Source organism: Artibeus jamaicensis, unplaced genomic scaffold (genome assembly GCF_021234435.1).
Source record: "Artibeus jamaicensis isolate MK-2021 breed Jamaican fruit bat unplaced genomic scaffold, CSHL_Jam_final contig_1410, whole genome shotgun sequence".
Lineage (NCBI taxonomy): Eukaryota > Metazoa > Chordata > Mammalia > Chiroptera > Phyllostomidae > Artibeus > Artibeus jamaicensis.
In genome coordinates this window covers 2,539,790-2,565,445 of record NW_026521281.1, presented here as the reverse complement: position 1 = coordinate 2,565,445, position 25,656 = coordinate 2,539,790, and the positions used below count along the sequence as shown (strand labels likewise).

Below are 25,656 nucleotides of genomic sequence, written 5' to 3'. Positions count from 1 at the left end.
TTTAGAAGGAAAGGAGAATCATAAGGGGACAGAAAGTATATTTAAAACAATAATTACAGAAATATTCCTGAACCTGGGGAAAGAAATGACCATCCATAGTCATGAAGCCCAAAATATCACAAATAGGGCTACACCAAGATGCATTATAATTAAATTGTCAAAAATCAAAGAGAAAGAAAGAATTTTAAGATCAGCAAAAGCAAAGAGAGAAGTTACATAAAGGTAAGTGCAGGATTTTTCACCATAAACTTTTCAGCCCAGAAGAGAATGGGTTGCCATGTCTGTCTTCATATATTGAAGTGATCTTTTATGGCACTCAATTTTTTTTAAATATTAAATTTTATTTAGTTACTTTTCAAGTACATTTTTTTTCTCTTCCCCCCCCCGCTCCGGTCTCCCCCTCCCTCCCAATCCCCCCCAGTCCTCATCTCTGTGTCTTTCATACTTGTTCCTCAAAAAATCCCTCCCCCTTTTTCCCCTTAAGTTCCCTTCCCTCTCCCCTCTGGTCGCTGCCCACTTGTTCTCTATTTCAGCGTCTTTGTTTTTATTCTGTTTGCTTGTTTGTTTTATTCTTTAGCTTCCTGTCAAAGGTGAGATCATATGGTATTTGTCCTTCAATGCCTGGCCTATTTCACTCAGCATAATGCTTTTCAGTTCCATCCATGTTGTTGCAAAAGGTAGTAGCTCCTTCTTTCTCTCTGCTGCATAAAATTCCATGGTGTATATGTACCACAATTTTTGGATCCATTCATTTACTGATGGGCACCTAGGTTGCTTCCAACTCTTGGCTATTGTAAATTGTGCTGCTATGAACATTGTGGTGCATAGGTTCTTTGAAATTGATGTTTTAGGATTCTTGGGGTATAATCCTAGCAGGAATTGCTGGGTCAAAAGGCAGGTCAATTTTTATTTTTCTGAGAAAATTCCATACTGTTTTCCATAATGGTTGTACCAGTCTACAATCCCACCAACAGTGAACTAAGGTCCCCTTTTCCCCACACCCTCTCCAACATTTGTTGTTTGTTGCTTTGTCTATTATAGTATGGCACTCAATTTTATAATTGTCTTCATTTAGGTTTCACACCTATGTTTCCACTAATTCATAGGCATTTTAAATTCATTTTCTACTAGTTGTTTCTAGTATATGGGGATGATTTCTGATATAGGGATGATGTGACTTTAATTAAGATACTTGTTAACCTTACTGTGAGAGTCTTTACATGAATTTTCTTGATGTTATAGATATACAGGGTCCAGCACAAATGTCAAGTTTTTTAAAAGATTATTTATTTGTTTGTTTGTTTTTAGAGAGGGAGGGGAAGGGCGGGAGAAAGAGAGGGAGAGAAACATTAATGTGTGTTTGCCTCTTGCACACCCCCCATCTGGGACCTGGCCCACAACCCAGGCATGTGTCATGACTGGGAATCGAACCAGCAAGCCTTTGGTTTGCAGGCCAGTGCTCAATCCATTGAACCATACCAGCCAGAGCCATCCTTTTTTATTAGAAAATCATAAGCATGTAATTCTGTAACATATCATACCCAAGCACACCATATGACATTTTAGGTGAAATAATCAAATTAAAACTATAAATTATTAGACCCATATTATTACCTTACCAACCACATTCAAGCTAGCATTATTTCTGTGGGACCCTGTACAATGACTTGTTTTCCAAATAACAATCTGTATTATTTTTAATGGTGTCACATGTAGATTTACTATAGTTTTTAAGGAATTATTTAATAAATTTGACAGGGCTCTTTCTTCCTCTTATCACTCTTCTTCTTCAAATGAGCTTTTGCTTTTAAAAAGACAAATTTGTTTCATTATTTCATTTTACTATAGAATTATTTAAAATAGGAGCAGATTAGAATAGCAAATAAAGCAATTTATTTGCTTTAAAAGGAAGATTTTTAAATCTTCCCTTTTCTTATAAAAAGACGAATAAAATATCAAAAAACTATAAAAGTTGCAACAAAAATTACTTAGTACAACTTTTGTGATCACTTTAATTCTGTATGCTGACACAGAAATGTCTGGCGGACAGTAAAGGAAAAGAATGAGAATGGCATCTATTGGCCTAAATATGAATTTCATTAAAGTGATTCTATTTATAATTACCTTTTTCTGAGCCAAAATGAGATCTTGGTCTACTTTGGACATTAAAAATGAGCCACCATCATGTTCCATCCAGTAAAATTTCAAGTCCTTTAAATGTACCTTTTCATCTAGTTTTAATCTGTGGAGGAATAAAAAAGACTGGTATGAAAAAACTACTTATATATACTCACTAGTTCAATTCTGATAGTTGAGTTTCTGCTTTAGATGAGGTTTTATTTTATAATTTTGTGCCAGAAATAGTGATAAACCTTTAGAATTTAGATTTTCATTTAAGGACATTGCTCTGCTTACAAGAGAAAAAACAGTTTGGAATGGTCAAGACTGAAGATGAAGAAGGGTCTGGTACTAATCCAGGTGATAAATTATTGTAGCCTATACCAGAATTGTAACCATCATGATAAAAATGTAATGATGTAGGAAATAATTATGAGATAATCTTCACTGGAGATGGCTTAGACATAAGCAGTGATAGAGATGGGAAATCAAGCTTTAGTTATTGGGTTGATCGTTGTATACTCAGTGAAACTGGGAAAGAATACAAATAGCAAATCAGTGTTGTGGGGCTTGAAAAAAGAATGAAATCAGTTTTAGACATATTCAATTTCAGGTCCTTAGGATGCCCAGTATGCCAGTTAATACACACTTTTGTATCTAAGATGAAAAAGGAAACTGGAGATGCAGATTTGTGAATCTTTTATATATGGGAGGTGATTGAAGTAGCAGGTGTAAATGGAGTCGTTCTGGGAAGTTGGGGAATGAGAGAAGAATGAAGTGAGCCAAGACCCTCTAGACTACCAATATTTAAGGATGAACCACCAAGGTAGATAAAAAATGGAAAGGCATAGATATATAGATATGGGAGCTACATTAGAAAAATATGAATCACAAAACCCAAAGGTAGAGATTGTTTCAAGAAGGAAGAAAGGGGCAATATGGCCATCAGTTCCAAGATTAGACAACTTGACAAAAAAAATTTAAGCCCTGGCTGGTGTAGCTCAGTGGATTGAGTGCAGGCTGCGAACCAAAGGGTTGCCAGTTCGATTCCCAGTCAGGGCACATGCCTGGGTTGCAGGCCAGGTCCCCAGTGGGGGCCATGTAGGAGGCAACCACACACTGAGAGTTAGTTTCTCTAACTCTCTCCCTCCCTTTCCCTGTCTAAAAAAAATTAATAAAATCTTTAAAAAATTTTTAGTTGTGGAAAGGTGTAAATCAGTATGTACTTTATAGGCATGTTTAATGATAACAAATAAAGGATGGATATATATATATTCATTCTATCTGTAAAAAGTCCAGCCACTGTTAGTATAATGAGAATTGTTTGAGAATTGTTTGGGGGACTTCCAGCCAAGATGGAGGCATAGGTGGAAACACTGTACGTCCTCGCACAAAGATTTAGAAACAAAAGGACAACAAAGATTTAGAAACAAAAACACAACCAAAACAAACAGAAAATTGAACTGTACCGAAGTCCAACAACAACGAACCATTCATCCAGACTGGTAAGAGGGGCGGAGTTGGTGGCCAGTGAAGAGAAGCACCAGCAGGAAAAGGCAGTGTTTAGCAGACTGGGTGGTTGTGGGACAAAAACCCAGTAAGGCTTGTAAGGCAGCTGGCTGACCGCGGACATACATTCACATACAGATAAACCAGGCAAAAAAATGGGCAGTGAGACAGACCTTGCAACCTAGAGCCCCAGAGATGGTAAATAAAGCCTAAAAGGACCAACTGGAAAAACTGTCGGGGGTTGAGGTGCTGGAAGTGGCTCCCAGGCTCACAGGAGAGTTTGATGGGCAGACCCACAGGGTCCTAGAACATATGCAAGCCCACTCGCCTGGGAACTAGCACAGAAGGGCCCAATTTGCTTGTGGGAAGTGGCAGAGGGGAGCAAAATCCCAGAGAGAGCAGAACAAACACCATTGCTCCCTCTCTGACCCTGCCCCCACTTACAGCATTACAACTCAGTGACTTGGGTTGCCCCACCCTTGCCCCACCTAGGCTCTGCCCCTCATACACAACAGGTGCAACCTGACCAAAACATTATGGCTCAAGCAGAAGAACAGCTCAAAGCTCCAAAGCCAATACTTCTAAGTGACAAAGAGATAGCCAACCTGTCAGATGCACAGTTCAAAACACTGGTGATCAGGATGCTCACAGAATTGGTTGATTTTAGCCACAAATTAGATGAACGAATGAAGGCTACACTAAGTGAAATGAAACAAAATACACAGGGATCCAATAGTGATGGAAAGGAAACTGGGACTCAAATCAATAGAGTGGACCAGAAGGAAGAAAGAAACAACCAAACAGAAAAGAATGAAGAAACCAGAATTCAAAAAAATGAGGAGAGGCTTAGGAACCTCCAGGACATCTTTAAACGTTCCAACATCTGAATTATAGGGGTACCAGAAGGAAAAGAGGAAGAACAACAAGTGGCAAAGTTATTTGAACAAATAATAAAGGAGAACTTCCCCAATCAGGCAAGGGACATAGACTTTCAGGAAGTCCAGGAAGCTCAGAGAGTCCCAAAGAAGTCAGACCCAAGAAGGAACACACCAAGGCACATCATAATTACATTAGCCAAGATTAAAATGAAGGAAAGAATTCTAGAAGCAGCAAGAGATAAGGGGACAGTCACCTACAAAGGAGTTCCCATCAGACTGTTGGCTGATTTCTCCAAAGAGATCTTACAGGCAAGAAGGGGCTAGAAAGAAGTATTCCAAGTCATGAAAGGCAAGGACCTACATCCAAGATTGCTCTATCCAGCAAAGCTTTCATTTAGAATGGAAGGACAGATAAAGTGCTTCTCAGATAAGATCAAGTTCAAGGAGTTCATCCTCACCAAGCCCTTATTATATGAAATGTTAAAGGGACTTACCTAAGAAAAAGAAGATAAAAAAGATGAACAGTGAATGAACAGCAAACTCACAGTTATTAACAACCACACCTAAAACAAAAGCAAACTAAGAGGACAGCTAGATCAGGAGCAAAGCCACAGAAATGGAGGTCACATGGAGGGTTAGCAACAGGGGAGTGGGAGGAGGAGAAGTGGGGAGAAGGTACAGGGAATAAGTAGCATAGACAGTAGGTAGAAAATAGGGGGAGGGCAATAATAGTATGGGAAATGTAGAAGCTAAAGAACTTGTGACATATGGACATGAACTAAATGGAGGGGATGTGGGGGGAGTGGGTATGCAGGGTGGAGGGGAATGAAGGGGGGAATGGGACAACTGTAGTGGCATAATCAATAAACTATATTTTTAAAAAAGGAAAAAAAAAAGAATGGTTTGCGTGACATTGATGTAACCTGGCAGCCAAGGAGAATAGATTGGAATGCATATGTATGAACAATGATGACTTCACTGTACTAGTCAGTGGGAGGGGTAGATAGTTTTGACTGAGCATGTGTACTGTGTGGCTGTCACATTCAAAATGACTGAGGGAGTAGAGCACAGGTTGCAAACACAAGGTCTGCAGGCTGAACCCGGCCTTCTACCTTGTTTTATCTGGCCCAGCACTTTCTCCCTACCCAGTGGCAGTATGGAGCTCCTTGCCCTTAGTTAAGCAGTAGTTACATCTTTACAGTTCTAAAATTACATTTGGCCCTTTGAAGGCAACCACAAGGCTGATGTGGCCCCCGGTGAAAAAGAGTTTGACAACCCTGGAGTAGAGCAACAAATCTGCATCAAATTTTGCATTAAGCTTGAGCATTCATCCATGGAAGCTATTTAGATGATTCAGAAGGCCACAGCTATGGGCAGCTAATGATTGGCAGCTTCATCACAGCAATACGTCCATTCATGCATCACGTCTTGCATAGAGATTTTTGGCAAAACATCAAATCACCTAGGTGACTCAGCCCCACTACAGCCCAGATTTGGCACACTGTGACTTCTGTCTTTTCCCAAAACTAAAATCACCTTGGAAAGGAAAGATTTTAGACTGTTGATAAGATTCAGGAAAATACAATGGGGCAGCTGATGACAATTTGGAGAACTGTGTAAGGTCCCAAGTTGCCTACCTTGAAGGGGACTGAGGCATCATTGTCCTATGTAAAATGTTTCTTGTATCTTCTTTAATAAATACCTCTATTTTTCATATTATACAGCTGGATATGTCTGGACAGACCATATATATGTATGTGTAGCATATATACACATATATACACATATATTATGTATATTATAGATATATAAGGTTGAAATCATAGAAGGTGAGACAAATAATGGAATAAAGACCTGAGAGAGTACCAGAACAAAAGATCTGGAGCATAGGTCAAAGTATGTTTATATCAAAGTAAAAAGAAAGACATATTCTCCAATCTAAAAGGATAAATGAGAAATTAATGTCTGGGGAACTAGAAAGTTAGATATAAGGGACTGAAGAAAGTTCCATAGATTGCATTTTCTTGGTGAGGTAGAATGTGGGATCATTACTGAATGCAAAAGCTAGATTAGGAACTCATAGTTTCTTTGAAAATAAAACACTTTGAAGTTGCTGCTGTGGAAAATGTGATAAATAGCTATAAAGGGAAATATGGATATTTCTAGGCTTTATCAATGTCCCAGTAAGTTTGGAAAACATGTGTGGTGATAGATGACAGCCAGAAAAGCTTACTTAAAATGAAGTAAGTCTATATATTCAAATTGCCAAGTGAACAACAACAATAATCCCCTGATTTCATTGCCAAAATAGGCTTCTCTTTGTGTCATATTTTTCCACAGTAATGTATTTTTACAAACTATTTTCCCAGTTTGGGAAGCACGATATCCACATATACAGATCTCTCTCATAAAAACAAAACAAAACAAAAACAAACAAAATGTCCCTCTAATTGTTTGAGGACCGGAAGTTTACCTGTGTGTCTCTAATTACAAAAAAGGAAGAATTAATGTCTGGACAGGAAGGAGAGGAAATAATGAAAAGAAGCAAACATACTTTTTGATTCCAGGTCCTGCCATGACCCTCAGCATGGGGGCCAGGTCTTCAGCATAGCGGCACATCGGGCCAGTGCACTGAAATAGCTCCTGGGCTCCCCTGGCCACAGGAAACTGACCCTTGTTGGAGACCACACCTGAAAGGTTAGACACTTGGGTTAGGTGTCCAAAATAAGACATGATCCCTCATATGAGTGAAATCATATAGTTCTTAGCTTTTTCTGTCTGACTTATTTTGCTTAGCATGATATTCTCAAGATCTATCCATGTTGTCACAAAACTGAAACTCAGACACAGCAACGATATGATGGTTACCAGAGCAATGATGGGTGAAGGGGTAAGTAGTTAAAGATAAAGGGGTAAAGGGTGCTAAATATATGGTGAAAGAAGACAATTTAACTTTAGGTGGTGGGCATATAATGCAATATAGATATGATGTATTATAGAAATGTACACTTGAAACCTATATAAACTTAAAAATCAATGTCATCTCAATAAATCTAATTTAAAAAGACATGAGGCCTGAATGTTGTATTTCACCATCATGTTTAATCTATCATAAAACTGAAGGGTAGAACTTCCAGTACACTCATATTCAATAGAAGCTGCAAGAATAGACATATTTTTCTTTTTTTCCTGATCTTTGAAGGAAAGTTTTTAGCTTTCACAAATAAGTATGATGGTTGTTTTCATATATGCCCCCTTCTTTAATATAAAAATGTATAAGTTAACTATGTGGCAAATACTCTTCTAGGAGCTTTACAACATTAACTCATTTAACTCTCATAACAACCTTATGAAATAGGTATTTTGGCTATACCCATTTTACAGATGTGGCACCTGAGGCAGACATTAAGTATCTTGCCTAAGATTACATAGTTACTAAGTGATAGACTACCTGAAGTCTAGCTTCCCAGACTGTTATCAATCACTAAACCAGTGATTCTAAAACTTCTGGCTTGAGGATCCTTTTATACTTTTAAGAATTATAGAAGACCCCAAAGAATTTCTGTTTACACAATGTTAAACATATCAATATTTAACATATTGGAAATTAAAACTAAAAAGATATTAAAATATTTATGTGTTAATTTGTTTAAAAGTAACGGTAAACCCATTAACATTAGCACAAAACCATTTTATAAAAACCAACTATATTTTCTGACACAAAAATATATTTAGTGAAAAGGGCATTCTTTTACTTTTTTGCAAATCTATTACATGCTTGGTTTAAAAGAAGATACCTGGACTCAGATATATGCTTCTGTATTCTACATTTTTCCATGTGTAATTTTGTTTGAAATATATGTAAAAAATCAATCTCATACAAACATTTATTTGAAAAGGCAAAAGTATTTAAAATCTTAACAGATAATTTTTCATTATCTCTGTTCATATTACACCAAATCAGGACAAGTCCTGTTTCTGATAGTATATTTATAATAAGAAACCTGAAATTTTATCAATGAATTTCCTATTCTGTTACACTAAAATCCATCAGCCTATCTCTTACTCCAAATCAATCATGTTCCAATTCATAATTTTGTAACACCAATCATTAGAAAAGCATTCTAATGTTCACAAAAATATATATTACATATTATATTCATTTTACAGTATAAAAAATTTATTCACATCACCACTGATCTCTAACAAAAGTCCTTACTTATTGCAAGGCTGTTAAGCTCATATTGGTGGATATAGGTTTTCAAAATTTCTAACTTCTGTCTGTATAAGGTTCTTAAAACACACGAGTAAAAGCCTAATCCAAAGTAAGAGATAGACAAATGAATCTGTTGTATGTATGGATATTTTAAAATTAGTAACAAAAAATGACTGATGGTTACCAGAGGGGAAGGTGATTGGAGAGCTGGGTGTAAATGGTGAAGGTATTAAGAAGAACAAACTGGTAGTTACAGAATAGTAAAAACTATGCAATTACAGCACAGGGAATATAGTCAATAATATCGTAATAACTATGTATTGGTCCAGGTGGATACTTGAAATATTGGGTAGACTACCTTAGAAAGTATATGATTGTCTTACCACTATGCTGTATACCTGAAACTAATACAGAATAATATTGAATGTAAACTCTAATTGAAAAATAAAAAATGAAAAATAATGGAAAGGATCACAAATATATTAAATTTATAAATGCAGATTGAACTGTTAAAGATGCAAATGCATTACTGCATGCACTTTTTCCTTGTTTTTTGTTCCTTATCCCTGTGCTGACATGAATTTTTGGTGTCCAAAGGGTGGTTGTTAAAACCAGAAAAGATTAAGAAATATCAAACAGGACAAGAGCATCATGGTGGCAATAAGCTGTTTTCATTTTCTCTCAATTTTTAATACAACTAATTAAATATTGCTTAACTGAACAAAACTGCCTCTGCACATTACACCAAGGTACATGAAAGGTTTCTAGCCTACCAATGCACGCACATATAGACAAAAAAGAACTTGGCAAGGGCTGTGGATCCAAGAGAGTCAATGCGGATCCCCATTCCAACTCAATGTGATGGGGGTAAAACCTGGAGAGTGTAACCTGGGCATATGCCCCTGGACAACAGAGAATTTGTAAAAGTCCAGCCTGGTTGAGGGGAGAGTCCAGTGTGCAACTGGTACAGTATAGAGACAAGGTTGGACGTATAGAAAAGGGAAAAACTCATTAGGCAGTCCTGCTCCCCAGGGCACTGCTGCAAGAGGTTGCACTTCTTACTGCAACAGAAGTAATCACTCCAGTAGATGAACTGGAGTGCTGTGACCTCTCCCACAAAGAAGATGGGAAATGGTGAGTGAATGCCTTGTTACCCCAAATGTGAGGATGTGGCTGTCCAGCAGCACCCATATTTCTGAGGAGAGACCTCCATGATAGGGGAGATGGAGGAGAAAGGGAAAGAATCAGATAAGAATAGCAAAGAGAATTAAAGGAATACAGTTCCTATTGTCTGCTTCAAGAATTCAGCAGGAAGTCTAACCACAAGTGTCTGGGAGTACCGAGGGAAAACTCCCAAACTCTTTTTATGAGCCCAGTATTATCCCAATTCCAAAACCAGGTAAAGACACAACAGAGAGAAAACTGCAGGCCAATATTGCTGATGAATATAGATGCTAAAATCCTCAACAAAATATTGGCAAACTGGACCCAGCAATATAATAAAAAGAGTATACACCATAATCTAGTAGGTTTCATCCCAGAGATGCAAGGGTAATATAATATTTGCAAATCAATAAATGTAATACACCACATAAACAAATGAAAGACAAAAATTACATGATCATATCAATAGATGCTGAAAAAGCATTTGATGAGCTACATCATCCATTTATGATAAAAACACTCAGCAAAGTGGGAATAGAGGGATCATACCTCAACATAATATAGAAACCTACAAGAAACCTACAACCAACATCATACTCAATGGGCAAAAACTAAAAGCTTTACCCCATGAAAAATAATTTAATAAAAAATAAAATAAAATAAAAATAAAAGCTTTACCCCTAAGATAAGGAACAAGACAAGGGTGTCCACTTTCACCACTTTTATTCAATATAGTACTGGCAGTTCTAGTCACTGAACAGACAAGAAAAGCAAATAAAAGGCCTCCAAATTGGAAAGGAGGAAGTAAAACTGTCATTGTTTGCAGATGACATGATAGTATACATAGAAAACCCTATAGACTCCACCAAAAAACTACTTGACCTAATAAGTGAATTTGGCAAAACAGCAGGATAGAAAGTCAATATTCAGAAATCAAAGGGATTTTTATACACCAATAGTGAACCATCAAAAAGAGAAATTAAGAAAACAATACCATTTACTCTAGTAACAAAAAAGTGAAGTATCTAGGAATAAATTTAACCAAGGCAGTAAAAGATCCGTACTCAGAAACCTATAGGACACTGAAGAAAGAAATTGAGAAAGATACAAATAAGTGGAAGCATATGGTGTGTTCATGGATTGGAAAAATTAACATCATGAAAATGTCCATACTCCCCAAATCAATCTGTAGATTCAACATGATTCCCATTAAAATGCCAAGGGCACATTTCACAGATCTAGAACAAATATTCCACAAACTGATATGAAACCAAAAAAGACCCCAAATAGCCTCAGCAATCTTGAGAAAAAAGAACAAAGTTGGAGGGATCACAATACCTGATATCACAACATACTTCAAGGCCACTGTATTTAAAAGAATCTGGTACTGGCATAAAAACGACACATAGATCAATGGAACAGAACAGGAAGCCCAGAAATAAACCCACATCTTTACAGTCAATTAATATTTGACAAAGAAGGGAGGAGCAAATAACAAAGACAGCCTATTCAATAAATGGTGTTGGAAAAACTGGAGTGGTACATAAAAAAATATGAAACTAGATCATCTTATTCTACACCAGAATAAACCTAAATGCATAAAAGACTTAAATTTAAGTTACAATACCATAAAATCCTAGAAGAAAACTTAGGCAGTATCATTTCAGACATCTTGTGTAGCAATATTTTTGCCAATATATCTCCTAGAGCAAGAGAAATAAAGGAAATAATAAACATATGGGACTACATTAAATTAAAAAGCTTCTGTACATCTAAAGAAACCATTATCAAAATGAAAAGGGAACTGACTATATGGGAAAACATATTTGTCAATGATATATAGGACAAGGGTTTTTTCTCCAAAATATCTAAAGAACTTATATGACTCCACACCAGGAAGACAGACAATCCAATAAAAAAATTGGCCGAGGATCTGAATAGACACTTCTCCAAAAAGGACATACAGAAGGCCCATAGACATGTGAAAATATCCTCCTCATCGTCAGCCATTAGATAGATGCTAATTAAAATAAGATACCTCAGTAAGATACCTCACACCTTTCAGAATGGCTATCATTAATAAGTAAACAAACAATATGTGCTGTTGAAGATGTGGAGAAAAGAGAACCTTAGTGCACTGTTGCTGGGAATGCAGACTGGTGCAGCCACTGTGGAAAAGAGTATGGAATGGTTTTGGTTCCATACAGTATAGAACAGTATGGACTTAGGTTTTGCTCAAAAAACCTAAGTCACATCTGCCTTTTGATCCTGATCCCACTGCTAAAAATATACCCTAAGAATCCTAAATCACCAATTCAGAAGAACCTAGGCACCTCAGTGTTCATAGCAGCACAATTTACAATAGCCCAGTGCTGGAAGCAACCTAAGTGGCCAACAGTAAATGAGAGGATCAAAATACTGTGGTACATTTACACAATGGAATACTACACATCAGGGAGAAAGAAGGAGCTCCTGCCTTTTGTGATAGCATGGATGGAACTGAAGAGCATCATGCTAAGTAAAATAAGGCAGGCAGTGAGGGACAAATACCATATGATCTCAATTTTAACTGGAACATTATCAATAAAAGAAAAAAGCAAACAAAATATAACCAGAGTCATTGAAATTAAGAACAATCTTATAATAACCAGAGGGGAGTGGGGAGGGGATAGTAGGGAGAAGGGTTTTTAGGAACTACTATAAAGGACACATGGACAAAACCAAGGGGGAGGGTGGAAGCAAAGGAGGGAGGTAGATTTGGAGGGGGTGGGGGAAAGGGTGGGGAGAAAATGTAGACAACAATAATTGAGCAACAATAAAGTAATTAAAATATTTGCTTCAAAACTTAAAAAAATAAAGTTGTCTGAAAAGACAGAATGTCTCTTAATCTGTAGGTTTGGTTTAAATGCAATTATATCATGAATATTGTAGTAAAATGCATGCACAAGTCAAGTAAACTTTTTGTTTTAAAATTAAAAAAGAAAAAATAAATAATAAATAAAAATAATAAAAGTTAAAATAAAATACAAATTTTGTAGGATAGCAAAGTGAAATTTGTCTCAGTTTCTCAGTTGTTGGAGTTAGCCTTCTGATTTCTCTCTGGATTGGTCCTTTCACAGCTCCAGGTCTTACTGTCTCACACTTGGGGGAACAAAAAAAGCCTCCTGCTCACTTTAAACATGACAAGCAAGTTCTGCTGGTCTTCCTGGATGTCATAAGCAGAGAGAGGCTGGGCTTTGCTTTTTTCCTTTCCTGTGGTTTGCAAGGATGGGGGCTAGGTCTGGGCTGCAATATTCACAGGTGCCTAGACTCCAGCCCAAGTCCTCAGAGCACTGCGCTGCCCTCACTGTCCATCTGAGCTAGGCCAGCGCCTTTCATCCACCAAGTTGTGCCATCTGTGAGGTGCACTGAGGCGCACTGATTAGAAGCAAGTCGTACCCTTCCTCCTCCCTGGGTACTGTGTACTCTCAAAGTCCCTTCTGGGCAGTTTAGTTCCCCTATTAAATTAAGTCTCTCTGGGGACTGCTAACTCTCTGAGCTCTTGCTGCCCTCCTCTGATCAGTCCTTACAGTGTCCCTCCTCCTCCCTCTTCACTGGCCCAGCTACTGCAGCTACTGTGTAGGAGAGGTCCTTGCAGAGTGGCTGCACACCGGCTTTTTTTTTTTAGTGAATTTCCCTGTTGCTGGCTGCCATTCTTAACAACCACTTGGCTTTTCACAAAGCCGAGCTCTCTGACCAGTCCCAGATTCTCTGGGTCAAGGTCAGTAATGGCCTAACTCTTCTCCCATCTCCAGGTAGCTCCCTGCTCCCTGATTTCTCTGGTACTGTGGAGCCAGCGACCTCAGAACAAGCTGGGGAACACCCCCTGCTGTGTGTCTCCCACTGCATCTTTATTCCCCCAGCAACTTCAACCATCCAGGACTCTCTAAGGCAGGACCAGTTTCCCTGTTCTGGGAGGGAAGGGAGCTGCATAGTTAGGATCCCTGACCTGGCTCTCCTCCAAACCTCCTATGGCAGCATGGACCGGAATTTCAGCTACTGCAGTTTCACACGCAGGGCCCAGCAACCACCTACAACATGTCCTCACTGTCCATTTTTTAATGTCTTTTGCAGTCTTTGACTTCCAAAATTCATATAAGTTGGGATTCCATTTGCTGTTCACTCTGTTCTTCAGAAAATTTGCTAGGTGTCCTAGTTGGTCACAGGAACAAGTGGATTTAAGGTCCCACCTACCTTGCTACCATCTTCCAACTCAATTTGTACTACCAGCTTTCCGCTCATTTACTGGTGAGTTTTATCAGGTACTTAAAAAAGTCACTGGCAATATTTTCCAAACTCATCCAAAAAATTAAAGAGGAGGAAACACATTCAAACTCATTCTATGAAGTCAGCATTATCATAATTCCAAAACCAGATTAGGACAAAAGAAAACTAAAGAAAAAAATCTCTGGTTATTATAGATGCAAAAATTCTCAACAAGATATTAGAAAACTAAATTCAACAATACAATAAGTGGATCATACACTGCAATCAAGTGGGATTTAATCCAGGGATGCAAGAATGGTTCAATATTCACAAATCATTCACCATGTTACACCACATCAACAAAATAAAGACTAAAATGATATAATGATCTCAGTAGATGTGGGAAAATAATTTAACATCCATTTATGATAAAAGCTCACAACTCTGTGTGCATAAGAGGAACATACCTCTACACAATGAAGGCCACATAAGACAAAACACAGTTAACTTCATACTCAATGGTTAAATGCTGAAAGATTTTGTTCTCAAATCAAGAACAAGATATAACCAAAAACTATTAGAACTACTAAGTAAATTTAGTAACATTGCAGAACACAAAATTAATATACAAAAATTGGTTGTTTTTTTAAAGATTTTATTTATTTATTTTTGGAGAGAGGAAAAGGGAGAAAGAAAGAAAGGAAGTGAAACATCAATGTGTGGTTGCCTCTCACACGCCCCTTACTGGGGACCTGGCCTGCAACCCAGGCATGTGCCCTAATTGGGAATTGAACCAGAGACCCTTTGGTTTGCAGACAAGCGCTGAACCCACTGAGCCACACCAGCCAGGGATGGTTGTGTTTTTGTGCAAGGGTAGGCAAACTAGGTTTATAGTTGTTTGTATAGAAAAAGATATGCAAGTTATGATTGTTACAATAGCTTATGTTTCCTCACTTCAAATTATACTACAAAACTATTACAAACAAACAATGTGGTATTGGCACAAAACAGACACATAGATCACTGAAACAGTATATAGATGACAGAAATAAATCCAGGCTTATATGCTCAATTAATCTATGACAAAAGAGGCAAAAATATACAATGGGAAAATGAGAATTTCCTCAATATATGTTGAGAAAATGGGACAGCTACTTGCAAAAAAAAGAAACTAGAACATTTTCTTATAGTATGCACAAAAATAAATTTAAAATGCATTAATATGAGACCTGGCTGGTGTAGCTCAGTGGATTGAGCGCCGGCCTGCGAGCCAGATAATCGCGGTTCGATTCCCAGTCAGGGCACATGCCTGGGTTGCAGGCTGGTTCCCTACAGGCCAGTTCCCAGCAGGGGATGCACGAAGGCAACCATACATTGATGTTTCTCTCCCTCTCTCCTTCCCCCCTTCCCCTCTAAAGATAAATAAATAAAATTTAAAAAAATGTATTAATATGAGACCATAAACCATAAAATTTCAAGAAAACATAGGCAGTAAATTCTTTGACACTGGCCTATGTAATATTTTCTTAGATATGTCTCCTCAGGCAAGAACAACAAAAGCAAAGATTATATAGGATTCCATAAAACTAAGAAGCTTTTGCACTGTGAAGGAAAACATCAACAGAACAAAAAGTGAACCCACTTGGCAGAACATTTTAAAATAACTCATAAAATTTAACATCAAAACAACAACCAATTCAATTAAAAAATGAACAGAGGATCTGAATACACATTCTTCCAAAGAAGATATAAAGATGGCCATCAGATACATACAAACATGCTCAACATCACTAATTATCAGGGAAATGTGAATCAAAACTACACTGAAATATTACCTCATACTTGTGAGATCAGCTATTATCAAAAATAAAGCAACATGAACTAGCAAGGAGATGGAGGAAAGGGAACACCATATACTCCTGGCTGGATTGCAAACTGGTGCAACCACTATGGAAAACAGCACAATGGTTCCTCAGAAAACTAAAAATGGAACTTACATAGAAGCCAGCAATTTCACTACTGGGTATCTATCAGAAGAAAAAAAAAACCCAATAATTTGAAAAGACACATGTATTCCTTATGTGCAGTTTTACTTAATCTTCCTGAGTTTTGATTTTTTTAATCTGCCATTCTTCCTGAAAGGGTTACTTTGGAAATAAAGTAAAATTAGTTATGGGAGACAACTTTTAGAGTGCCTGATACAGAGCTGGTAGTCAATAAATAGGTATTTTTAGTTAGGGATATGGATAAATATATGTAATCAAGTTTAAGCATGATTATCCTGGTAAGGACCAAATTTCTATATTGCTATAAATCATAAAAGTGTAACCACACTTATCACCATATTAATATTACCTGGTGAAGGTTTGTGCCCAAATATGCCATTGAAGAATGCAGGCATTCGAATGCTGCCACCGATATCAGAGCCCACACCAATGACTGAGCAGGCAGCTGCCAGGGTACAGCCCTCACCACCTATGGGAAGTGCAAAATATTCCTTTAAAATAAATCAATTAAATTACTATTAGCATGGAATATATTTTATCATCTTTCATTTTTAAACTTTCTGAGTCTTTACATTGAAAGCAAGTCTTAGTAGATAGCATTTATTTGGAACATGATTTTAATCCATTATGCCAATCTATACCTTTTGATTTAGAAGGTCTTAGTTTTGGTCCTTTGTTGCTTTTATTACTGCCTTGCTTTGTGTGAAGTTCACTTTTTTAGTGACACTGTATGTTTCTCTTCCCAGTCCCTTTTTTGTATATTCTACAGATATTTTCTTTATAGGTACCATGGAATCGCAAATACTACATGTTATATCATTTACCTATCTAGATCATCTTATAAAAGAATATAAAACATCATAAATTTATAAAAATCTGATATAAATATAAGCCAATTTAACTTCAGTTGCACACTAAAATTATATATAACCAAAGACATTGATTAAGAACAAACTGACAGTAACCAGAGGGGAGGGGATAATGGGGAAAAGAAGGGGAAGGGTCAGCAAGAAATATGCATAAAGGGCACATGGACAAAGCCAAAGGGGGCTAGGATTGAGGGTGGGAGGTGGGGATGGGTGGGGTGGGGAGAGTAATGAGGAAAATGGAGACAACTATATTTGAACAACAATTAAAAAAGAAGAGTTGAAAAATTACATTATAAAATTGTATTGTAAAAAATAAATAAAATTAAAAAAATAAAACTACACTTTCATGTAGCTCCCTCTTTTCCACTTTATGTAACTGATTCCATCTCTATTGTTTACCTACTAACATTGATTTAGAATTATTTTATGCATGTGTCTTTTAAATACTGTATAAAATAAAAAGTTGATTTTCAAACCAAAATTACACTAATATTAGTCATTATATTTGCTCATGTATTTACCTTTACTAGAGATGTTTATATTCATACACTTTTGAGTTACTCTCTAGTTTCCTTTCATTATAACCTGAAGGACTCTCATTTCTTTTAGAGCATATCTGGTGACAGAAAGAACTGCCTCTCACTTTTTGTTTGTCTTCTCATCTCTTAATGTCTCCCTCATTTCTAAAGCACAGTTTCTCTCTTTTTTGGATATAAAATAGTTGACAATTATTTTCATTCAACAGTTTTAATGTATCATCCCACAGTCGTCTTGCCTCCAAGGTTTCTGCTGAGAAATCTAATGCCACTTTAAGATTTTCTCATCGTCTTTGTCTTTCAAGGTTTCAATTCTGTGACTCTGTGTGATTCTACATAGACATATCCTATTTGGACCTCATTTTTTTTTTTTACTGTTTTCCTTTGTTTTATTTAATTCTTTTTTTTAATTTTTTTATTGATTATGCTGTTACAGTTGTTCTATTCCCCCTTTATTCCCCTCCACCCTACCCCCATCCCCACCATCACCCCCCCTTTAGTTTATGACCATGTGTCTCAAGTCCTTTAGATTCTATATTTCCCATGCTATTCTTGCCCCCCATCTATTTTCTATCTACTGTCTATGCTACTTATTTTCTGTACCTTCTCCCCCCTTCTCCTCCTCCCACTCCCCTGTTGCTAACCCTCCTTGAGATCTTCATTTCTATGTTTCCACTCCTGATCTAGCTGTCCTTTTAGTTTGCTTTCGTTTTAGGTGTGGTTGTTAATAACTGTGAGTTTGTTGTCCTTTCACTGTTCATGTTTCTTTAACTTCTTTTTTCTTAGATAAGTCCCTTTAACATTTCATATAATAAGGGCTTGGTAATGATGAACTCCTTGAATTTGATCTTATCTGAGAAGCACCTTATCTGTCCTTCCATTTTAAATGAAAGTTTTGCTGGATAGAGCAATCTTGGTTGTAGGTCTTTAGATTTCATGACTTGGAATACCTCTTTCCAGCCCCTTCTTGCCTGTAAGGTCTCTTTTGAGAAATCCGCTGACAGTCTGATGGGGACTCCTTTGTAGGTGACTGTCCCCTTAGCTCTTGCTGCTTCTAGGATTCTCTCCTTCATTTTTATCTTGGCTAATGTAATTACGATGTGCCTTGGTGTGTTCCTTCTTGGGTCCAACTTCTTTGGTACTCTCTGAGCTTCCCTGGATTTCCTGGAAGTCTATTTCCTTTTCCAGATTGGGGGAAATTCTCCTTTATTATTTGTTCAAATAAGTTTTCCACTGGTGGCTGTGCCTTTCCCCCTTCTGGTACCCCCTATAATTCGGATGTTGGAGCATTTAAAGATGTCCTGGAAGTTCCTAAGACTCTCCTCATTTCTTTGAATTCTTGCTTCTTGACTCTTTTCTGTTTGGCCATTATTTGCTTTCTTCTGGTCCACTCCATTGATTTGAGTCCCAGTTTCCTTTTCATTGCTATTGGTGTCCTGTGCAATTCCATTCATTTCAATTAGTTTCGCCTTCATATATTTGTCTAATTTGTCCGTCTAATCAACCAGTTCTGTGAGGATCTTGATAACCAATGTTTTAAACTGTGCGTCTGTGAGATTTGCTATTTCTTCATCGCTAGGTTTATTTCTGGGGCTCTGAGATCCTCCTGCGCCATTCTTGGTCTGTTCGGGCCCTTTAAGAAGTGGTGCCTTGGATTCCCAGGTCGCTGGGTTGTGACGCTGTATGTGGGGGCGTGGCCCAAGCGGGGAAATGGCGACCTCCTCTGCCGCTTCTCACAGCTGGGTGCGGAGGAGCAGTGCCTTAGGTGGTTCACCTGGGCCGGGCCGCTCAGAGTCGCTGGGTTATGACGCTGTATGTGGAGGTGGGGTCAGAGCAGGGAAATGGCGGCGCCCTCCACTGTCATTTTTTTCTTTTATAGCAGTTTTATTTTGAGTTTGTAGATTTGTGTCTTTCCTCAAATGTTGGATGTTTGAGGCCAATATTTCTTCAAATAAAATTTCCCTTTTAAGGAACCCCATAATTCATAAGTTGATCTTTTTACTGGTATCCCATACTGTTCTTAGGCTCTGTTCACTTTCCTTTATTCTTTTCTTTTTGCTCCTCAGACTAGATAATTTCAAATAACAAGTCTTCAAATTCACTGATTCTGTCATCTGACTTTTCAAGATGCTGTTGAACCCCTCTGATAATTTTTTAGATTAAGTATATTTTTCAGCTCCAGAATTACTTTTTAAAAAGGTTTTATTTATTTATTTTTAGAGAGATGGGAAGGGATGGAAAAACTGAAGGTGAGAAACATCAGTGTGCAAGAGACATATTGACCCCAACCAGGGACCTGGCCAGCAATCCAGGCATGTTTGCATTCCAAACTGGGACCTGAACCAGCGAACTTTCAGTTTGCAGGCCAGTGCTCAATCCACTGAGCCACACCAGCCAGGGCCAGAATTACTTTTGTTTCTTTTTAAGAATTTCTCTCTTTTTTTATTATTTTGCTCATATATTATTTTCCTGGTTTCATTTAGTTCTTTTCTGTTTTGCTTTAGCATTATAACATACTTGATAGCTCCTTTAAAGTTTTGTATAGTAATTCTAATGCCTGTGTTTCTTCACTGACAGCTTATATCATCTCATTTTGTTCCTTTGAATGAGTCCATGCTTTCCTGTTACTTTGTATTCCTCATGATTTTTGTTTAAATTTAGGCATTTGAGAAAGCATCCACTTCTAGTTTTTGTAGGCTGTCTCCATTCTGAGGAAATCCTTCTTTAATAAGCAAGACGTGTTCTGAGCCTTGTATCATCCTAGGGTGAAGGTATATATCAGGTCTTTTCTGAGAATGAGTCTTGCCTCTGTACATATGTAAATGTGATCTCTTTACCAATTTCCCTAAATATATAAGTCCCTTCAAATACTATAATTTCCCAAATGGTCTCATGCTAGCTTATTCTTGAATTTTTAGATGTTGTATTATATATCTGTACCCATTATCTCTTGGCTTAGGGATCGGTAGGTCTGTAGTAATCCTACAGCTTTCATGAGCAGTGCCTGCTCTTTCCTGTAGTTTTTCCCATTCTGAGTTCCAAGCTATGCTTCAGTTTCCCACCTGAGCTCAGAGTTAGAGAAAAATGAGGGTAGTTATTCAGGAAGCCTCCACATAGGTTAGAACATTTCTAATCAGTTCTGCTGTGTCCCCTATATTTATAGAGAGGAAATGTGGAATTGAGTGGTTGCTTCCTCTTGACCACAATGCCAGTGAGGGAGTGGGCCAGGGGTAAGTAAAATTACTGTGAAATATCTGATTATTCTGAATGTGGATTTTTCTTGACTGTGCATTTACTTTGTAGCTACAGACCTTTGACTGTTTTCCAGAGCTTCTATAAAATTATATTAGCCAGTTTCTAGTTATTTTTTAATGTTTTTATTAAGAAGTGATGTCTTGGAAATAACTAATCTGCCATCTTGCTGGCATCACTCCCCCACAAATTTTGATTGAGTTGCATTTTCATTTTCATTTATCTCTTATTTAATCAATTTATTTTTAGAATTATATTATTTAATCCCCAATATTTGCAGTTTTTCCAAATATCTTTTTCTAATTGATTTCTAGTTTAATTTTGTTGTTGCCTGAGAGCATACTTTTATGTGATTTCTATTCTTCTAAAACGGCTAGAAATGTTTCAAGCTCACATGAAACATTTACCAAATAAACTAAATTCTAGGTTATGCTCTATAGCTTTATAGCCTAGAATGTAGTTTATTTGGTAAATGTTTCATGTGAGCTTCAGAATAATATGCATTCTGCTGTTCGTAGAAAACAATTTCTATAGAAATAAAATATATCCAGGTGATTGATGGTGCTGTTCAGTTAAAAACCCCTGTAATTTTTCTCCTAGACAACTCAAGTAGATGTAGTTTTTCTATTTGCTTCAGCTTTTGCTCCTCTACATTATCTGATCTAGACAAAACTTTTAAATTTCTTCTCTAACTCCTTTCTGTCTTACTATGCTGGATTTCTTTCAGTTCACTCAACACACTAAGCATGTTCCCACCTCAGGCTTTTGCATTTTCTGTATTTTCTAATTAGAATGTTTTCTGCCTGACCCACTACCCCTACAACAACTGATCCTTTGGCATCATAAATACCACCTCATTAGAAGAGATTTCCATAACTATATCTGTTATAGCCCTGCATTAGCGGTTTCTGGTACACAGCATAGTTATCAGAACTCAGTGTCCTTACATTATTTTATCACCTTTGTTTCAAGAAGATATAGGTTTGAAGCTAAACCAGCTTCACTAACTCACATTCTCTCTCCCTCCCTCCCTTTCCTTATTATCTCTCTCTTTGCACGTACACAAACACACAGGGACCAAGAGGATGAATATCCATTGTCTATAGTGCTCTTCTCCATTGCTTCTTGGAGTTTTGGCTGAAATCAAGTGTAGTACTATGCTCTTCTCCAATCTATGACAAATTTTACAATTGCCTTTACAATAAACACCTAATTATGACTTTCCCAGAGGTTTTTGCAATAGTATCTGTATACCCTCCTCACAGTGACTCACTAATTGAAATGTTAAACTTACCAGAGCTTCCACCTACAATATGCCGTAAATCATACGGGTTATTGGACCGGCCATAGATCTTGTTACTGGATTCATACCACATGCACAGCTCACTACAGTTGGTTACGCCAAGAGGAATGGCACCAGCTTTCTTCAGGAATGCCACTACTGTGGCATCTGTTTTGGAAATGGCATTACGACGGCTCACAAGGCCAGAAGAATTAGGCATTCCTGTGAAGTCCACAAGAAAAGGGAGTTAAAATGTTATTAAGTTAAAATAAGAACATTTTTTTTTTTACTTCATACCTTCAGTGAACCAACCCAGCTATTTTGGGTGATTTGCTTGGTACTCATAGGTAGTATGACTTGTTGGGAAGTGCACAGGCTTTGGAATCAGAAGTAAGTTCAAATCACATATCTGTATGTAGCTTACAAATTCTGCAAATTTTGGGAAATTCACTTAACTTTTCTGATTCTCAGTTTTCTAGGAATAAGTGAGATATTGAATGTAAAGTATGTGAACATATACCACACAACAACCCTAACTGTTAGGTACATTCATTAACACATCTTAAAGAAGAAAAAAGAGAATCAAAGTCATAGAGAAAACAAGAGAGCAGCTAGAAAAGGATAGAGACACATATATGATAACTTGGTATAAAAGTACTATTTAGACTAGAAAGGAAAAAATGACCTTGTAAATGTGCTAGAAAACTGGTTTTAATATGAAAAAATACATACCATAAACAAAAATAAAATATATCTAAATATTTTTGTTACCTCAAATTTGAGAGATATTTTGTAAACAGAACATAAAAGTAGAAATTATAAAATATAAGATTTATGCACTCAAAACATTACATTGTTTTGTTCAACAAAAGAAGTCATAAACAAAGTAAAATACAAGCAACAAAATAAGAGAAGTTATTTATGCCATAAATATAAAAAATGAATGTGCAAAATATATATAAAGAATGCAATAGTGCTACAATAGAAAGCCAAAAACACCAATATAAAATAACCAGAAGTTATCCAAGATGGTGGCAGAGTAAGTACAAATTACACTCACCTCTTCCTCCCAGAACCAAACTGGAATTTCAACTAAAATATAGATCAATCTGAATAACCAAATGAAGACTAGTTGAACAGAAGTTTTATAAATAAGGATTTACAGAAGAAGCCACATTGGGACGGGCTAGAAGGGCAGAGATGCTAAAAGGTCTGGTCCTGCTTCCATGGGTGGCAGCTGAAATTCTGGAGGGATATCTAAGCTGCAGAGGTTCCCCTTAAGGAGAGCTATCCAACCTGGAGCTACCCAGCCCACAGCACCACCACTGGAAGGAGACGCCTACATAATATATGGCTGCAAAAGTCAATGGAGATTAGGCCCACCAGGAATAGAGGGAAGTCTGGTGGAGACACAGGTGCCCTCTTGAAATCTCAGTGTGCAGGATCTTGTTTGCAGTCACTCACCCTGAGCTCTGTCAGAGAGGGAATAGAGGACTGGAGCTGTGTGAAGACAGAGGTGGTTTATGGCTCTGGGGAGAGAGCTCAAGTGATAGATACCTGGATCCCTGTGCTGAGTCCTCGTTCCACACTGTAGACACTGTCTTTCTTAAGTGGAGCTATCCCCTCCTTATGCCATCACCCTGGGATAATGTAATAGTACCACCCACCAGACTTCCTGGCATCCAACCCTGTGTAATTCATGCCCTTTGGATGAGTCAAGTTCCAGGGCCCAGGGTGTATAGGTCTGGGCCAACTTAGTGGGTATCAGCAACTGAGTTGTGGGCTCTGGAGCAGGGACCATTTCTCCACCTTTCCATGAGCCTGACTAGCACCTCTCCATCATAATGATTTATTAGCCCCACACTCTGGGCTCCAGGTGGCCCCACCCTCCCAATTGCTGTAATTGGCACCTATGTGCCAAGTGTGGTCTTTCCAGGAGTTCTAGGAAAAACCCAGGACAGACTGAATTGTATGACCCTGGGGTGAGGTACAGTCCCCCAACCTTCTCACAAGCCTGATGCTGCCTATCCCTCATGGAAGATCCACTAGCCCCATCCTCCAATGCCCTGGTGGCCCTGCCATGCTGAGCTCAGGCTCTCAAGAAAGTCCTGGTAGAATCTGAGACTGAATTGTGTTACTCTAGGACAGGATCCCTTTATATCATGCCTGATCAACTGGTATAGAACACTCCCTGCATTCAGCCAAATCTTGGTTTTGATTGGTCCTAACTCTGTTGGTCTCACCCTGATGACACCAAGACCTCATCATGCCACAAAGTTCTACAGGCACCTGGAGGGTGGCGGGTAGCCTTGGTGTACTCTGGGAATTTTGCTGAGTGGCCTCAGATCCAGCACTGGCATCAAATTTGAACCTGCATCAGTGTGGTCAACACCACTAACTCCTACCTAGTGACTCCCTGACAACCTACCTCATACAACTCAATTACCTCCAGAAGGTCCTTCAGTGACTGAAACAAATAGGCCGCCAGCAGAGAGAGGCAGGCAGAGTTGTATCTCGGAGTGTCTTGGGCCTTTTGCTAACCTGCCTTAGAGCTCAGTGCTGCTGGAAGCTGGCTTTGGTGCACAGCTTGGTCCTTCCAATGCACACACAGGCCCAGCACAGGCAGCAAAATGGTGGAATCCTTTTAATAACTGAACAGGTTACCCAGGGCCAGTCACAGACAGGGTCTGATATTGAGCTGAACCAGAGTTCCCTGCCAAGAGGCCCCAGAACCAGCATATCCAGTTACCAGCTTTAGACAACAAAAGAGCAGGATCCAATTAACTTTACGAGTAATATCCAAAAGATCTTGACAGGCACTAGAACTTCTGAGACAAATTTCACTTCATGTGGTCAGCACCTGAACAGCAGCCCATATGCTGTGGTTGGGGTTGATCCCCACAGTCAGCCAGCTTGAGGGTTGACTCCATGTACAAATAGGCCAATAGAAATCAAGACTCAATTAAAACAGGAGGGCTTGCATAACCCATACTAGGGACATTCTTGGAGCACCCAAATCAGGTGATCAGGAGACTATATCACAGGGTCCCACAGAAAACCAATGACATAAGACTATCCAACCAAGACTGAGGGACAGGTGTACCTAATATATAGAAAGAAACACAAAGAGGCAGCCAAAATGGGGAGACAAACATGCTCCAAATGAAAGAAAAGGAGAATCTCAAGAAAAAGAGCTAAATGAAATATAAACAAGCAATTTATCAGACATAGAGTTTTAAAAAATGGTTATAAGGATATTCAATGACCTTAGTGAAAACTTCAAAAGCATGAAAACGGATATAGAAACCATAAAAACAGCAGTCAGAAATGAATACAATAGCTGAAATAAAGAACATACTAGAAGGGATAAACAGGAAGTAAGATGAAGCAGGGGATAAAAACAATGATTTTGGAGACAAAGTAGCAGAAACATACAATTAGATCAGCAAAAAGAAAAAAGGATTCAAAAAATGAGGCTAGTTTAAGGGATATCTAGGACAATGTGAAGCATAACAACACCCACATCACAGGGGTACCACAAGAAGAGAGAGAGAGCAAGGGATACAGAACCTATTTGAAGA

General features: G+C 38.0%; 1 protein-coding gene across 1 annotated transcript in view; it reads right to left on the bottom strand.

The window, feature by feature from the left end:
- Positions 1–1,988: 1,988 nt before the first annotated feature.
- The window catches only part of FAAH2 (fatty acid amide hydrolase 2), a gene marked incomplete at its 3' end in the record, with an annotated part of 51,052 nt that continues 27,384 nt past the window's right edge, over positions 1,989–25,656 (bottom strand). Inside the window, exons 5-8 of the mRNA XM_037153677.2 lie at positions 22,088–22,297; positions 16,486–16,605; positions 7,060–7,195; positions 1,989–2,242 (exon numbers count right to left, since the gene is read on the bottom strand). Coding sequence (XP_037009572.2) covers positions 1,989–2,242; positions 7,060–7,195; positions 16,486–16,605; positions 22,088–22,297 — 720 coding nt within the window. The remainder of the gene's footprint in view (positions 2,243–7,059; positions 7,196–16,485; positions 16,606–22,087; positions 22,298–25,656) is intronic.